Raw genomic sequence first — 16,718 nt, 5'->3', positions numbered from 1 at the left:
CTCATGTATTCAGAAAGTCCTCAGACCCTTTCACTTCTTTGACATTTTGTTATATATGGCTTTGTGATAAATTAAAAAATAATAATTTTCCCCATCAATATGCATGCAATACCCCATAATAAGAATGTGAAAACAGAATTTTAGAATTTTTTAAGTATTCACACCCTTGGCGCATACTATGACACTTGAAATTTAGCTCTGGTTCCTCCCATTTTTCTTGATTTCTCTGGTAAGAGAGGTAAACAAGAATCCCTTGGTTGAGCTCCAATGATCTGTGTGCAGATGGGGAGACACTTCCATAAGATCAATATAGGGATATGTTGGCACTTGGAATCTGCGGTGGTGCACGAGGTAGGGTAAAGCCACAGGTAGAAGAAAGATGATACCCAGCACTCACCAGTTATGCACAGTGAAGCTTTATTATGCCATAGTGTAGTAGAAGGATGCGTTTCGGCGTGGGAGCCTTCCTCAGCTGTCTGCCTAGGCAGAAAGCTGAGGAAGGCTCCCACGCCGAAACGCGTCCTTGTACTATGCAATGGGATAATAAATCTTAACTGCGCATCACTGGTGAGTGCTGGGTATCATCTTTCTACTTCCCTTTGATCATTCAGCACTGCAGCCTCCACCAATCTGGGCTTTATGACAGAGAACAGAGATATTAGAAATAACAACCTGATTCTGAGTGTTCTGGACCTAAGACTGGGCTGAAGGTTCACCTTACAAGAAATAAGCACACAGCCTACATAACACAGGAGCAGCTTAGGGACAACTCAGTGAATGTCCTTGAGTGGCCCAACCAGAGCCCTGACTTAACACCAATTACACATCTCTTGAGAGACTTGAAAATGGTTGTTCACTAATGGTTCCCATGCAACCCAACAAAGCTTCAGCATATCTGCAAAAAATAATAGCAGGAAATCCCCAAATCCATGTGTATAAACCTTAAAGGGGTACTCGGCCACTAGACATGCTATCCCCTATCCAAAGGATAGGGGATAACATGTCTGATCATGGGGGTCCAGCCACTAGGACCCCCCTGCGATCTCAGGGACGGCACTTCGGCGTTCATGAACACAGAAGCCTGGGGCTTCATATAAACCTTTACATGTTGTACGGCCTATACAGATAATACAATATGGAGCTGTCTGTCTCCAAGGCTGGGTTCAAGCAATGTAAAATTTTCAGTGCGTATTCCCTGAAATATCTGCATGTAAAAAAAAAAAAAAAAAATCAGATTTTTATGCAGTGTGAACCCAGCTAAAGTCATCAGACCCGCCTAGGTTTTTACAAATTAAAATAGTTCAAATAGATGGAAAACACTAAAATGCATGCATCCCAGTCCATATAAACCAAGGAAAGACTTTATTTCTCAGTCATATTTACCTGTTGTTATGCAGTCAAAATCTTTTGCAGACAGGCTGTTGATTTTGCGTCCTTTATATTCGGGAGGGCTTTCACAATAAATCTGCTCTACTGTTGCATTGGTTTTATCCAGCCATTCTACCAGCCATTTCAATTTGCAGTCACAATGAAAGGAGTTACCCCTTAGGTCTCTAAAATATATAAAAGAGGAAACAGATGTAAGATGAAGAGCAGCAGAATAAAGAAAACACTTGAAATAAAATTCCACTGTTCCTGGTGACGAAATGTGCAGGAAAGCTAAACTGGTGGTAAAAAGGGCCTTTTCCAGGTGTATGTGGGCCTGGTGTCTGCTCCTCACTTGGCTAAACAAATATACAGCAGGTTTACATAGATGACCATAGACCTCCCCCCGAAGTCCAGTAAGCTCCCCATTATCCCAACTGAGCACTCAAAAAAAAAAAACATTTCCTAAACAAGAACTGTATTACATGCTGGTCTTAAAGGGGTACACCGGGTTACCGGAGGCCCAGGGGGAGCGGAGTAAGGTATGTATCTTTATTTTTCTTTACTGCCAGCAGTATGGGGGACAATTTTTATATTCTGGAGTTCTCCTTTAAAGATATAATAGTGCTGTCTACAGTCTATTAGACTATATGCTAGTGGCTCCTGACCACCCCATATAAACGTAAGTTCTGCACAGTCTGTGAGGAGAGTTAAAGGGGTACTACGGTGGAAAACATTTTTTTTAAATGAACTGGTGCCAGAAAGTTAAACAGATTTGTAAATGACTTCTACTAAAAAATATTTATCCTTCCAGTACTTTTTAGCAGCTGTATGCTACAGAAGAAATTATTTTCTTTTTGAATTTTTTTTTGTCTTGTCTGACACCTGATGCCCGTATCAAAATCCTCATAGCAAACCTATGCTGCTCTGGACAGTTCCTGACACGGACAGAGGTGTCAGCAGAGAGCACTGTGGACTAGACAAAGAAGAAAATCAAAAAGCAAAGAATTTCCTCTGCAGCATACAGCTGCTAATAAGTACTGGAAGGATAAAGATGTTTTAATAGAAGTAATTTACAAATCTGTTTAACTTTCTGGCACCAGTTCATAAAAAAAAAAAAAAAAAAGTTTTCCATCGGAGTACCCCTTTAACCCCTTAAGGACACATGACGTACTGGAACGTCATGTGTCCACTCCCGATCTATAACGCGGGGCCACGGCGTGGCCCCGCGTCATAGCGGTTCGGGCCCGGCCTCTAACAACGGCCGGGACCCGTGGCTAATAGCGCGCGGCATTGATCGCTGTGCCGCGCGCTATTAACCCTTTAGACGCGGCGTTCAAAGTTGAACGCCGCGTCTAAAGTGAAACCGAAAGCATGCCGGCTAGCTCAGTGGGCTGTTCGGGATAGCCGCGGTGAAATCGCGGCATCCCGAACAGCTGACAGGACAGCGGGAGGGCCCCTACCTGCCTCCTCGCTGTCCGATCGCCGAATGACTGCTCAGTACCTGAGATCCAGGCATGAGCAGTCATGCGGCAGAATCATCGATCACTGGTTTCTTATGAGAAACCAGTGATCAATGTGAAAGATCAGTGTGTGCAGTGTTATAGGTCCCTATGGGACCTATAACACTGCAAAAAAAAAGTGCAAAAAAAAAGTGAATAAACATCATTTAACCCCTTCCCTATTAAAAGTTTGAATCACCCCCCTTTTCCCATAAAAGAAAAAACACAGTGTAAATAAAAATAAAAATAAACATAAATGGTATCGCCGCGTGCGGAAATGTCCGAATTATAAAAATATATCGTTAATTAAACCGCACGGTCAATGGCGTGCGCGCAAAAAAATTCGAAAGTCCAAAATAGTGCATTTTTGGTCACTTTCTATATCATGAAAAAATGAATAAAAAGCGATCAATAAGTCCTATCAATGCAAAAATGATACCGTTAAAAACTTCAGATCACGGCGCAAAAAATGAGCCCTCATACCGCCCCATACACGGAAAAATAAAAAAGTTATAGGGGTCAGAAGATGACAATTTTAAACGTATAAATTTTTCTGCATGAAGTTATGATTTTTTCCAGAAGTGCGACAAATTCAAACCTGTATAAGTAGGGTATCATTTTAATCGTATGGACCTACAGAATAAAGATAAGGTGTCATTTTTACCGAAAAATGTACTACGTAGAAACGGAAGCCCCCAAAAGTTACAAAATGGCGTTTTTTTTTTCAATTTTGTCTCACAATGATTTTTTTTCCCGTTTCACCGTAGATTTTTGGGCACAATGACTGACGTCATTACAAAGTAGAATTGGTGGTGCAAAAAATAAGCCATCATATGGATTTTTAGGTGCAAAATTGAAAGAGTTATGATTTTTTAAAGGCAAGGAGCAAAAAACGAAAATGCAAAAACGGAAAAACCCCCGGTCCTTAAGGGGTTAAGTAAACCCCCCAGCTGCTGTTTGCTTTGGCAGATTTATTATGAGGCACCAGCTATTTATTATGTTGCACCAGCTTCTTAATACATCTGCCACTGTACAGCCCAGGCCGTGTACCACATAGTGAAATGTACCACAGCTCAGAGTTTGTGCAGATATTTTACTATAATTCACGCCGTAAATTATAGTAAATCTGACAGGCCACAGCATATATGCCTCTTTACGCCAATGCTCCACCCCCTTTCTTAAGAGTGTTGAATGTGATGTAAACCCACCAAAAGTCTGAACATTGTGCAAAAAAAATGGCTTTTTCAGCATTTTTCTGCCTTTGGCAGGTTCACTCAACTGTCTAAGGCTGGGTTCACACTACGTTTTCTCCCATACGGGAGCGCATACGGCAGGGGGGAGCTAAAAGCTTGCGCTCCCGTATGTGACCGTATGCGCTCCCGTATGTCATTCATTTCAATGAGCCGACCGGAGTGAAACGTTCGGTCCGGTCGGCTCATTTTTGCGCCGTATGCGCTTTTACAACCGGACCTAAAACTGTGGTCAACCACGGTTTTAGGTCCGGTTGTAAAAGCGCATACGGCGCAAAAATGAGCCGACCGGACCGAACGTTTCACTCCGGCCGGCTCATTGAAATGAATGACATATGGGAGCGCATACGGTCACATACGGGAGCGCGAGCTTTTAGCTCCCCCCTGCCGTATGCGCTCCCGTATGGGAGAAAACGTAGTGTGAACCCAGCCTAAGGCAGTGATTCCCAAGCAGGGTGCCTCCAGCTGTTGCAAAACTACATCTCTCAGCATGCCCGGACAGCCAAAGGCTGTTCGGGCATGCTGGGAGTTGTAGTTTTGCAACAGCTGGAAACACCCTGATTGGGAAACAGTTTTGAAACAGCTGGAGGCACCCTGGTTGGGAAACATTGTTCTAAGGTGCATGGTGGCCGTCTGACTCAAACAGGAAATGTTTTAGGAGAGAAGAGTCAGGTGCGTTGGATTTTTTCCACTGAACCCTATTGTTCTGAGAGGTATAAGCCAGGGCTGGCTGTGACTTAAAGGGGTACTCCGGTGGAAAACCTTTTTTTTAAATCAACTGGTGCCGGAAAGTTAACCAGATTTGTAAATTACTTCTATTAAAAAATCTTTACTCTTTCAGTACATTTTAGCAGCTGTATGCTACAGAGGAAATTCTTTTCTTTTTCAATTTCTTTTTTGTCTTGTCCACATTGCTCTCTGCTGACACCTCTGTCTGTGTCAGGAACTGTCCAGAGCAGCATAGGTTTGCAATGGGTATTTTCTCCTGCTCTGGACAGTTCCTAATACGGGCATCAGGTGTCAGCAGAGAGCACTGTGGACAAGACAAAAAAAAGAAATTCAAAAAGGAAAGAATTTCCTGTGTAGGATACAGCTGCTAAAAAGTACTGGAAGGATAAAGATTTTTTAATAGAAGTAATTTACAAATCTGTTTATCTTTCTGGCACTAGTTGATTTAAAAAAAAAAAAAAAATGTTTTCCACCGTAGTATCCCTTATGTATATATGTGGTGGTCAGGAGCCACTACAACATGTAGTCTAATAGACTGTAGACAGCACTATTATATATTTAAGGAAGAAGTGGGTACTACCTTAAAATAATAACATCGCCTTCTCATAAGATGTCTCCCTTTTAGTATAATTGAAATAGCTGTATAGCGATAATCCTTCCACAAGTGAAGACCGGAGCAAGAGCATTCATTTCCCTTCAAGGCTAACATTTATCCCATAACAGTATTCCTCATGTGAATTACTCTGCCAGGAACTCTCCAGACATGTAATTAATAAGGGATTTCCATTAAACAAGTCGAAAGAAAACAGTTTATGGGTAAAACAAAGGGTAACCTGATATTCCAAATCATCTGGGATTATGGGTAATGTCTAAAGAACAGGATTTACCGGCACATTGGGATATTTTGTTGCGCTACTGATTGATTTATGTTAACTAAACAATGCCAATAGGCAACACGATTGCATATAATTCAGTATTGCATAGATACATAGTAGGCAATTTTCTATTAGCTACACCACCTCTTAGGTAGCTTACTTTAGATTACTAAAATTGTAAAATTGTGGTGCATGGTATTAATAAATTTGGCACATTTTAGGACTCTACTTAGCAACACCCTTTTATGGAAGACAACTTAGAAAAGTGTCTAGTGAGGTGTAAAAAGTGTCTAAAAAGTATGGCATACATACATAAGATTTTTTGCCACAATTTCCACCAGAATTCTGACATATTTCCCAAAGCACATGTGCCCCAGTTTAGGGTACTCCGTCCCTAGACATCTTATCCCCTATCTAAAGGATAGGGGGTAAGATGTCTCATTGGCTGTGGCACCCCAGACATCTGGTGCACGGAGCGAACTTCACTCCGTGCCGGATGACTGGCGATGCTGGGCGGAGGCTCGTAACGTCACGGTCACGTCCAGCTTGTGACGCCTTGGCCATACCCCCTTAAGGCAAGCCTATGGAAGGGGGCATGACATCCATCACACCCCTCCCATAGACTTGCATTGAGGGGGCATGGCCGTGACGTCACGGGCCTCTGGCACTGAACCCGACACTTTAAACGAACGTTGGGTGCAGCAGGGAGATCGTGGGGGTTCCCAGCGGTGAGACCCCCACAATCAGGGACAATCCTTTGGATAGGGGATAAGATGTCTAGGGGCGGAGTACCACTTTAAATGTTGTCTAATTTTGGACATGACCATAATTCATCTTGGTAGCATTTCACCAATGGTTATTTTTTCTATTACAAGATGGCTATTGCTGCGTATACTGCAAGTCAGTAGAGCCTGAAATGCTGCAATGTGGACCCATATTTTAGTCTCCACCATCATTATCACTCATTTTCAAATATACTAGGAAAATCTGAGTTAATGAAGGGATCTTATCTAGACATCTAGACGTAGTCAGATTAGCCAGAGATTAGACATCTAATCAAGTCTGGAGTATCTTTCGCTTCCTAAACCTCCACCACAGCATGTTCCTTAGGGAGCAGCTACTATTGCTGACTACAGTACATATAACTCCATACTGCTGTTTTCTGTTTTTCTGGGAACCATAAGAATCCCTTATTTACTTATTGTCTGATATGTCATTAAGACCAGTGTCACGATGCCGGCTGGCAGGTAGTGGATCCTCTGTGCCAGAGAGGGATTGGCGTGGACCGTGCTAGAGGATCGGTTCTAAGTCACTACTGGTTTTCACCAGAGCCCGCCGCAAAGCGGGATGGTCTTGCTGCGGCGGTAGTGACCAGGTCGTATCCCCTAGCAACGGCTCAACCTCTCTGGCTGCTGAAGATAGGCGCGGTACAAGGGAGTAGACAGAAGCAAGGTCGGACGTAGCAGAAGGTCGGGGCAGGCAGCAAGGATCGTAGTCAGGGGCAACGGCAGAAGGTCTGGAATCACAGGCAAGGAACACACAAGGAACGCTTTCACTGGCACTAGGGCAACAAGATCCGGCGAGGGAGTGAAGGGGAAGTGAGGTGATATAGGGAAGTGCACAGGTGTAACACTAATTGGAACCACTGCACCAATCAGCGGTGCAGTGGCCCTTTAAATCGCAAAGACCCGGCGCGCGCGCGCCCTAGGGAGCGGGGCCGCGCGCGCCGGGACAGAACTGACGGGGAGCGAGTAAGGTACGGGAGCCGGGGTGCGCATCGCGAGCGGGCGCTACCCGCATCGCGAATCGCATCCCGGCCGGAGGTGGTAACGCAGCGCCCCGGGTCCGTGGAACCGACCGGGGCGCTGCAGTGAGGGAAGTGTAGCGAGCGCTCCGGGGAGGAGCGGGGACCCGGAGCGCTCGGCGTAACAGTACCCCCCCCCTTGGGTCTCCCCCTCTTCTTGGGGCCTGAGAACCTGAGGATCAGACTTTTGTCCAGGATATTGTCCTCAGGTTCCCAGGACCTCTCTTCTGGACCACAACCCTCCCAATCCACTAAAAAAAAAGTTCTTCCCCTGACCTTTTTAGAGGCCAAAATCTCTTTAACAGAGAAGATGTCCGAGGAGCCGGAAACAGGAGTGGGAGGAACAGATTTAGGAGAAAAACGGTTGAGGATGAGAGGTTTAAGAAGAGAGACGTGAAAGGCATTAGGGATACGAAGAGAAGGAGGAAGAAGAAGTTTGTAAGAGACAGGATTAATTTGACACAAAACTTTAAAAGGACCAAGATAGCGTGGTCCCAACTTATAGCTCGGGACACGGAAACGGACATATTTAGCGGAGAGCCATACCTTGTCTCCAGGGGAAAAAATGGGAGGAGCTCTTCTTTTCTTATCTGCGAATCTCTTCATGCGAGAAGAAGCCTGTAAGAGAGAATTTTGGGTCTCTTTCCATATGGTGGAAAGATCACGAGAAATTTCATCCACAGCGGGCAGACCAGAGGGCAAGGGGGTAGGGAGGGGGGGAAGAGGGTGACGGCCGTACACCACGAAAAACGGAGATTTGGAGGAAGATTCAGAGATTCTGAAATTATACGAGAATTCGGCCCAAGGTAGAAGATCTGCCCAGTCATCCTGGCGGGAGGAAACAAAATGTCGTAAATAGTCACCCAAGATCTGGTTAATTCTCTCTACTTGTCCATTGGATTGAGGATGGTATGCAGAAGAAAAATTTAATTTAATCTTGAGTTGTTTACAGAGAGCCCTCCAGAATTTAGACACAAATTGGACGCCTCTATCCGAGACGATCTGTGTAGGCAACCCGTGAAGACGAAAAATGTGTACAAAAAATTGTTTAGCCAACTGAGGCGCTGAAGGAAGACCAGGAAGAGGGATGAAATGTGCCATTTTGGAGAATCGATCAACGACCACCCAAATAACAGTGTTGCCATGGGATGGGGGTAAGTCAGTAATAAAATCCATACCAATCAGAGACCAAGGTTGTTCGGGGACAGGTAGAGGATGAAGAAAACCAGCGGGCTTCTGGCGAGGAGTCTTATCCCGGGCACAGATAGTGCAGGCTCGCACAAAGTCCACCACATCAGTCTCTAGAGTCGGCCACCAATAGAAGCGAGAGATGAGTTGCACAGATTTCTTGATGCCCGCATGACCTGCGAGATGGGAGGAGTGACCCCATTTGAGGATCCCAAGGCGTTGGCGTGGAGAAACAAAGGTCTTTCCTGGAGGAGTTTGCCTGATGGAGGCTGGAGAAGTGGAAATCAGGCAGTCAGGAGGAATGATGTGTTGAGGAGAGAGTTCAATTTCAGAGGCATCTGAGGAACGAGAGAGAGCATCGGCCCTAATGTTTTTATCAGCAGGCCGAAAGTGAATTTCAAAATTAAATCGGGCAAAGAACAGAGACCACCTGGCCTGACGAGGATTCAGCCGTTGGGCAGACTGGAGGTAGGAGAGGTTCTTGTGATCGGTGTAAATAATAACTGGAAATCTTGATCCCTCCAGCAGATGCCTCCATTCCTCAAGTGCTAATTTAATGGCTAGAAGCTCTCGATCCCCGATGGAGTAGTTCCTCTCCGCCGGAGAGAAGGTCCTGGAAAAAAAACCACAAGTAACAGCATGCCCGGAAGAGTTTTTTTGTAGAAGGACAGCTCCAGCTCCCACTGAGGAGGCATCAACCTCCAATAGGAAGGGTTTAGATGGGTCAGGTCTGGAGAGCACGGGAGCCGAAGAAAAGGCAGACTTGAGTCGTTTAAAGGCGTCTTCCGCTTGAGGAGGCCAAGACTTGGGATCGGCATTTTTTTTTGTTAAAGCCACAATAGGAGCCACAATGGTAGAAAAATGTGGAATAAATTGCCTGTAATAATTGGCGAACCCCAAAAAACGTTGGATGGCACGGAGTCCGGAGGGGCGTGGCCAATCTAAGACGGCAGAGAGTTTATCTGGGTCCATTTGTAGTCCCTGGCCAGAGACCAAGTATCCTAGAAAAGGAAGAGATTGGCATTCAAACAGACATTTCTCTATTTTGGCATAGAGTTGATTATCACGAAGTCTCTGAAGAACCATACGGACATGCTGGCGGTGTTCTTCAAGATTGGCAGAAAAAATCAGGATATCGTCCAGATATACAACAACACAGGAGTATAGTAGATCACGAAAAATTTCATTAACAAAGTCTTGGAAGACGGCAGGGGCGTTGCATAGACCAAAGGGCATGACCAGATACTCAAAGTGTCCATCTCTGGTGTTAAATGCCGTTTTCCATTCATCCCCCTCTCTGATGCGGATGAGATTATAAGCACCTCTTAAGTCCAGTTTGGTAAAAATATGGGCACCTTGGAGACGATCAAAGAGTTCAGAGATGAGGGGTAGGGGGTAGCGGTTCTTAACCGTGATTTTATTAAGACCGCGGTAGTCAATGCAAGGACGTAGAGAGCCATCTTTTTTGGACACAAAGAAAAATCCGGCTCCGGCAGGAGAGGAGGATTTACGGATAAAGCCCTTTTTTAAATTTTCTTGGACGTATTCAGACATGGCAAGAGTCTCTGGGACGGACAGAGGATAGATTCTGCCCCGGGGTGGAGTAGTGCCCGGGAGGAGGTCAATGGGACAATCATAAGGCCTGTGAGGAGGTAGAGTCTCAGCTTGTTTTTTGCAAAAAACGTCCGCAAAGTCCATATAGGCCTTAGGGAGACCGGTTACATGAGGAAGCACAGGGACACGGCAAGGTTTACTGGGAACCGGTTTTAAGCAGTCCTTGGAACAAGAGGGCCCCCAACTCTTGATCTCCCCAGTGGACCAATCCAGGATTGGGGAATGGAGTTGAAGCCAGGGAAGTCCAAGAAGGATTTCAGAAGTGCAATTGGGGAGGACCAACAGTTCAATCCTCTCGTGATGAGATCCGATGCACATTAGAAGGGGCTCCGTGCGGAAACGTATAGTACAGTCCAATCTTTCATTGTTTACACAATTGATGTAGAGGGGTCTGGCGAGACTGGTCACCGGGATGTTGAACCTGTTGACGAGAGAGGCTAAGATGAAATTTCCTGCAGATCCAGAGTCCAAGAAGGCCACAGCAGAGAAGGAGAAGGCAGAGGCAGACATCCGCACAGGCACAGTAAGACGTGGAGAAGCAGAGTAGACATCAAGGACTGTCTCACCTTTGTGCGGAGTCAGCGGACGTCTTTCCAGGCGGGGAGGACGGATAGGACAATCCTTCAGGAAGTGTTCGGTACTAGCACAGTACAGGCAGAGATTCTCCATGCGGCGTCGTGTCCTCTCTTGGGGTGTCAGGCGAGACCGGTCGACCTGCATAGCCTCCACGGCGGGAGGCACAGGAACAGATTGCAGGGGACCAGAGGAGAGAGGAGCCGGGGAGAAGAAACGCCTCGTGCGAACAGAGTCCATATCCTGGCGGAGCTCCTGACGCCGTTCGGAAAAACGCATGTCAATGCGAGTGGCAAGATGGATGAGTTCATGTAGGTTAGCAGGGATTTCTCGTGCGGCCAGAACATCTTTAATGTTGCTGGATAGGCCTTTTTTAAAGGTCGCGCAGAGTGCCTCATTATTCCAGGATAATTCTGAAGCAAGGGTACGGAACTGTACGGCATACTCGCCAACGGAAGAATTACCCTGGACCAGGTTCAACAGGGCAGTCTCAGCAGAAGAGGCTCGGGCAGGTTCCTCAAAGACACTTCGAATTTCCGAGAGGAAGGAGTGTACAGAGGCAGTGACGAGGTCATTGCGGTCCCAGAGCGGTGTGGCCCAAGCCAGGGCTTTTCCAGACAGCAGGCTGACTACGAAAGCCACCTTAGACCTTTCAGTGGGGAACTGGTCCGACATCATCTCCAAGTGTAATGAACATTGGGAAAGAAAGCCACGGCAAAACTTAGAGTCCCCATCAAATTTATCCGGCAAGGATAGTCGTATTCCAGAAGCGGCCACTCGCTGCGGAGGAGGTACAGGAGCTGGCGGAGGAGATGATTGCTGGAGCTGTGGTAGTAACTGTTGTAGCATAACAGTCAGTTGAGACAGCTGTTGGCCTTGTTGCGCAATCTGTTGTGACTGCTGGGCGACCACCGTGGTGAGGTCAGCGACAACTGGCAGAGGAACTTCAGCGGGATCCATGGCCGGATCTACTGTCACGATGCCGGCTGGCAGGTAGTGGATCCTCTGTGCCAGAGAGGGATTGGCGTGGACCGTGCTAGAGGATCGGTTCTAAGTCACTACTGGTTTTCACCAGAGCCCGCCGCAAAGCGGGATGGTCTTGCTGCGGCGGTAGTGACCAGGTCGTATCCCCTAGCAACGGCTCAACCTCTCTGGCTGCTGAAGATAGGCGCGGTACAAGGGAGTAGACAGAAGCAAGGTCGGACGTAGCAGAAGGTCGGGGCAGGCAGCAAGGATCGTAGTCAGGGGCAACGGCAGAAGGTCTGGAATCACAGGCAAGGAACACACAAGGAACGCTTTCACTGGCACTAGGGCAACAAGATCCGGCGAGGGAGTGAAGGGGAAGTGAGGTGATATAGGGAAGTGCACAGGTGTAACACTAATTGGAACCACTGCACCAATCAGCGGTGCAGTGGCCCTTTAAATCGCAAAGACCCGGCGCGCGCGCGCCCTAGGGAGCGGGGCCGCGCGCGCCGGGACAGAACTGACGGGGAGCGAGTAAGGTACGGGAGCCGGGGTGCGCATCGCGAGCGGGCGCTACCCGCATCGCGAATCGCATCCCGGCCGGAGGTGGTAACGCAGCGCCCCGGGTCCGTGGAACCGACCGGGGCGCTGCAGTGAGGGAAGTGTAGCGAGCGCTCCGGGGAGGAGCGGGGACCCGGAGCGCTCGGCGTAACAACCAGTTCCTAGAATGAGGGGAGACATGGATCTTACTAATTGATTCCAATGATGCCATACTGCTTATGCCCAGAACAAATCAATTACACTTTCAGTGAATAACTGTGTTGGGTATTCTGAGTACCCCCCAATGATATTTCGGTGCATTACCCACCTTGCAATCTCTTTATTTTGGGAAGTGGGGAGGTTCTTGCCCTTCTGAATTGGCAAAATAATATGGCAGAAGTTTACTAGAAGCATTTCTTCCTGTAAATTTTGGCCTGCATAAGGTTGATGCCTATTGTGTAACTGTTGTAAGATAAGAAAACTTTAATATGTGCAAGAAGTGATACTCAGCTGATCAACTCTCTGACTGTCAAATGTTGTAAATGGAGTGAAGATTTTTTACTGCAAAGGAAAGGTCCGTCACTTGGCCATGTTGTGGTGTCCCAGAACAGGAGGTCGTCCTGTAGGCTTAAAGGAGTAGTGCAGTGAAACATAGCTTATCCCCTATCCAAAGGATAGGGGATAAGTTATAGATCGCGGGGGGGTCTGACCATTGGTACCCCCCGTGATCTCCAGCAGTCTGCCGGAAGCGTCTGTTCAGACCCCCCGCAGGAAGCCATGGCCGACACGCCCCCGCCATGTATCTCAATGGGATACATGGAGGGGGCATGTCGGCCGCTGCTCCGTGCGGGGGTCTGCATCCCCCCTTCCAGCAGAGGGCCAAGAACTCGTTCAGGAGATCGCGGGGGGAGCCAGCGGTCAGACCCCCTGCGATCTATAGCTATCCAAAGGATAGGGGATAAGTATGTTTCACTACAGAACTCCTTTAAGATTGCCTCAGGCATACTTGCTGCTACAGTGCTGGACCCACTACTCCATCTTGTATTTTATTATATTGCACTGTGTTTTATTGTGATAAATAATGTTACTGTATTTTTAAAGGAATGCTGTATACTGAACCAGGTGACCCTGACGGCCCAATGGGAGCCCCCCAACATTGGCCTTTATGTAGTGTAGGGGGGAGGAGCTGTTCAGTTGTAGTTAGGAGAAGGAGAAAGTGAGGATCAATACAGCCTAGTCAGTGCTGTGTGGAGAAGTCAGAGGAGGCCTAAGGAGGAAAAATCCAAAATCTGCCACCATGCCAATCTCTGGACACCCCATCGCTCAGGTGAAAGTCAAAGCCTAGCGGTAAGCATAAAATTCTGGGGGGGAAACATTTTCTTTAGTCAGTCTGTCTAAAATCTTCAAGTCAGCATGGGCTGCTATTTAATCTCAAGTCTGCAACAACAGCAACTACAAATCTCAGCAAGGCAAAAGGCTATCTAGTTCATTCTGCACATCCCTCTGCACTTACGTCTGTACTTTCACAGATTAACAATCCCTGCCTCAATACAGATAGTTATCAGTAACCTTGCATCAGTGTGATCATTGTCCCCACGATTAGTGTAGGCTAACAGTGCCCTGGCGTCACAAACTAATCTAAACACCATGCACACAATTAGTAGTCGCCACAGTGTCATCTGCTTAAGAATATAAGGTGGGTTTGTGGGCCCTTTCAGCAGTTAGACTTAACGTATTACAAGACTGCCTCAGTAAAGGTCAACCTGATATAGTGTGTGTTGAGGGGGCTTTGATTGAGTCCTCAAAAGCTACCAGTTAACATATAGGTTATATATACCAACCACATATGGAGACCACAAGCATACAAAAAGTCAATATATACTGACATATTGAAAAGACACAACCTTTGGAATGGAATACCTACTAAACAAGGATATACATACCTGCAAACATACACACATACCTACTTGTATGCCTGTGGGCATTGGTGTCGCGGCGGTGGTGGTCGCCGCCCGGTGCTGCGCCATTTTATGCTAGGGACGTTAGGGACCCACTCTAAATAGGTGGCCTTGACGTGGCGAGTGGGCTTGTACTTTTTGATCAAAAATGTATACTAACAACCTGTTAGTTTTTGATATTATGCTGAGAAGCAATCAGATCATTATACAAGATTGTAGATGTGCGACCATCTCTGTTTTTCTACCTGAATTTACATACAGATAGACATACACTTTTTAACACATCATAAGATTAGTGTTGAGCGGCATAGGCCATATTCAAATTCGCGAATATTCGCGAATATATGGACGAATATTCGTCATATATTCGCGAATATTCGCATAGTCGTTATATTCTCGCTTTATTTTCGCATATGTGAAACTTCGCGTATGCGAAAATTAACATATGTGAAAATTCGCATGTGCGAAAATTAGCATATGCTAATTTTCGTATATGCGAATTTTCGCATGCCAGTCTCACACAGTAGTATTAGAGCCTTCTTTACACCACACAAGCTGGAAGCAGAGAGGGATGATCACTGTGATGTGTACTGTGAAGAAAAAAAAAAAAAAAACGAATATTCGTAATTACGAATATATAGCGCTATATTCGCGAAATTCGCGAATATGCGATATTCGCGAATAATATTCGAATTGCGAATATTCGCGAGCAACACTACATAAGATAAGCTTTTTCTCCTGTCTTACACGTTTGTTAGTGAGTCCAGCCCTTTGAAGACATCTTTTGGAAGAGATTGCAGGTTATTATTGGCCAGGCTCCTGTAATACAAACAGAATGACAGCTTTATATAAAGGTCATAGTAAGAAATACAGTTCACTTTACAACTGACATGAGAAATTTGATCTGACTTTGTGCGTAATATAACACATTTCATATTACATATGTATCACCCTAAAAGTAAAACAGGATACTAAGCGAACCAGAGTTTATTGTAACATTACTATGTCATTTGGAAGGCAAGGTAATGATATTATTATTCTAGCTGCAGTGGTCATGTTTCTTCTTGGAATAAACCAACCAGTGCATTTGGGCTTCATAAACACATTGCAGAAACCTGTCCAGAAGAAAAGTTGTTGAGTTGCCATTAGAAACCAATCAGATCGCTTCTTTGATTTTTCAGAGGCCTTTTCAAAAAATGAAAGAAGCGATCTGATTGGTTGCTATGGACAACTCAGCAACTTGTCCTCTGCACAGGTTTTGATAAATCTCCCCCATTGTCCATTGCAGAGATTTTCTCCCATACTTAGACACTGATTGGATAACCCAGCAGTGATGTCATTTTGGATTGCTATGGCTGACCACAGAACTCAGTCTTCTGGACTGAAGATAAAGGAACCTTGATGAGGCGTTAAAGGGGTACTCCAGTGCTAAGACATCTTATCCCCTATCCAAAGTATAGGGGATAAGATGCCTGATCGCGGGGGTCCTGGTGATGGGGACCCCGTGATCTTCCATGCAGCACCCCGTTACAATCAGTCCCCGGAGCATGTTCGTCTGATTACTGGCTATCACAAGACCGGAGCATTGTGACATCACGGCCCCGCCCCCGTGTGGCATCACGCTCCGCCCCCTCAATGCAAGCCTACGGGAGGGGGCGTGACAGCTGTCACGCTCCCTCACATAGGCTTGCATTGAGGGGGCAGAGTGTGACATCACACAGGGGCGGGGCCGTGATGTCACAATGCTCCGGCCCCCTGATCACCAGTAATGAGACCAGAGCGAACATGCTTCGGGGACTGATGGTAACGGGGTGCTGCATGCAAGATCACGGGGTCCCCATCACCAGGACCCCCGCGATCAGGCATCTTATCCCCTATCCTTTGGATAGGGGATAAGATGTCTTAGCGCCGGAGTACCCCTTTAAAGCTGAGGTTTGGTGTAAATTGGGGGAGTGTATGGACAGCACATGAGAGGTCTCCTGAAAAAAGTAGGACTGAGACCTGTGCCTCAATTCCTGAGCTATAGTAAAGACAGAGGTCGGGGGCTGGGTGATGTGAGAGTTGCCTGTGTAAAGACATATAATAGGGTCTCCTGTGATATGCGGACCAAATTTCTCAGGAAGAAGTGTTTGAGCTGCTTTACCAAGTAAGAAGTGAAAAAGTGTACACAGCTTCCTTAGACATATGACAAAAGGAGAACATGAACAAAAACGTATCCCCTATCTGAAGGAACAGAGCATGTCCACCCCGCACGAACCTGGGCTTTCACGCCCCCTCTATACTGTATATCTCTTTGGGAGAGCTGAAGATAGACGAACGGCTCTCCCATAGGGATATGCAGAGGGACCGTGTCGATC

The 16,718-nt window shown here is 46.4% G+C and overlaps 1 protein-coding gene across 2 annotated transcripts in view; it reads right to left on the bottom strand.

Moving 5' to 3' along the window:
- Positions 1-16,718, bottom strand: part of LGI1 (leucine rich glioma inactivated 1) — a 92,526-nt gene that overhangs the window by 20,388 nt on the left and 55,420 nt on the right. For both annotated transcript variants that reach the window (XM_056529458.1, XM_056529457.1), the window contains 2 exons: positions 15,109-15,180; positions 1,384-1,553 (listed from right to left, as the gene is read on the bottom strand). In XM_056529458.1, coding sequence (XP_056385433.1) covers positions 1,384-1,553; positions 15,109-15,180 — 242 coding nt within the window. The remainder of the gene's footprint in view (positions 1-1,383; positions 1,554-15,108; positions 15,181-16,718) is intronic.

This window comes from Hyla sarda, chromosome 7, assembly GCF_029499605.1.
Source record: "Hyla sarda isolate aHylSar1 chromosome 7, aHylSar1.hap1, whole genome shotgun sequence".
Lineage (NCBI taxonomy): Eukaryota > Metazoa > Chordata > Amphibia > Anura > Hylidae > Hyla > Hyla sarda.
This window is presented reverse-complemented; position numbering and strand designations above follow the sequence as displayed.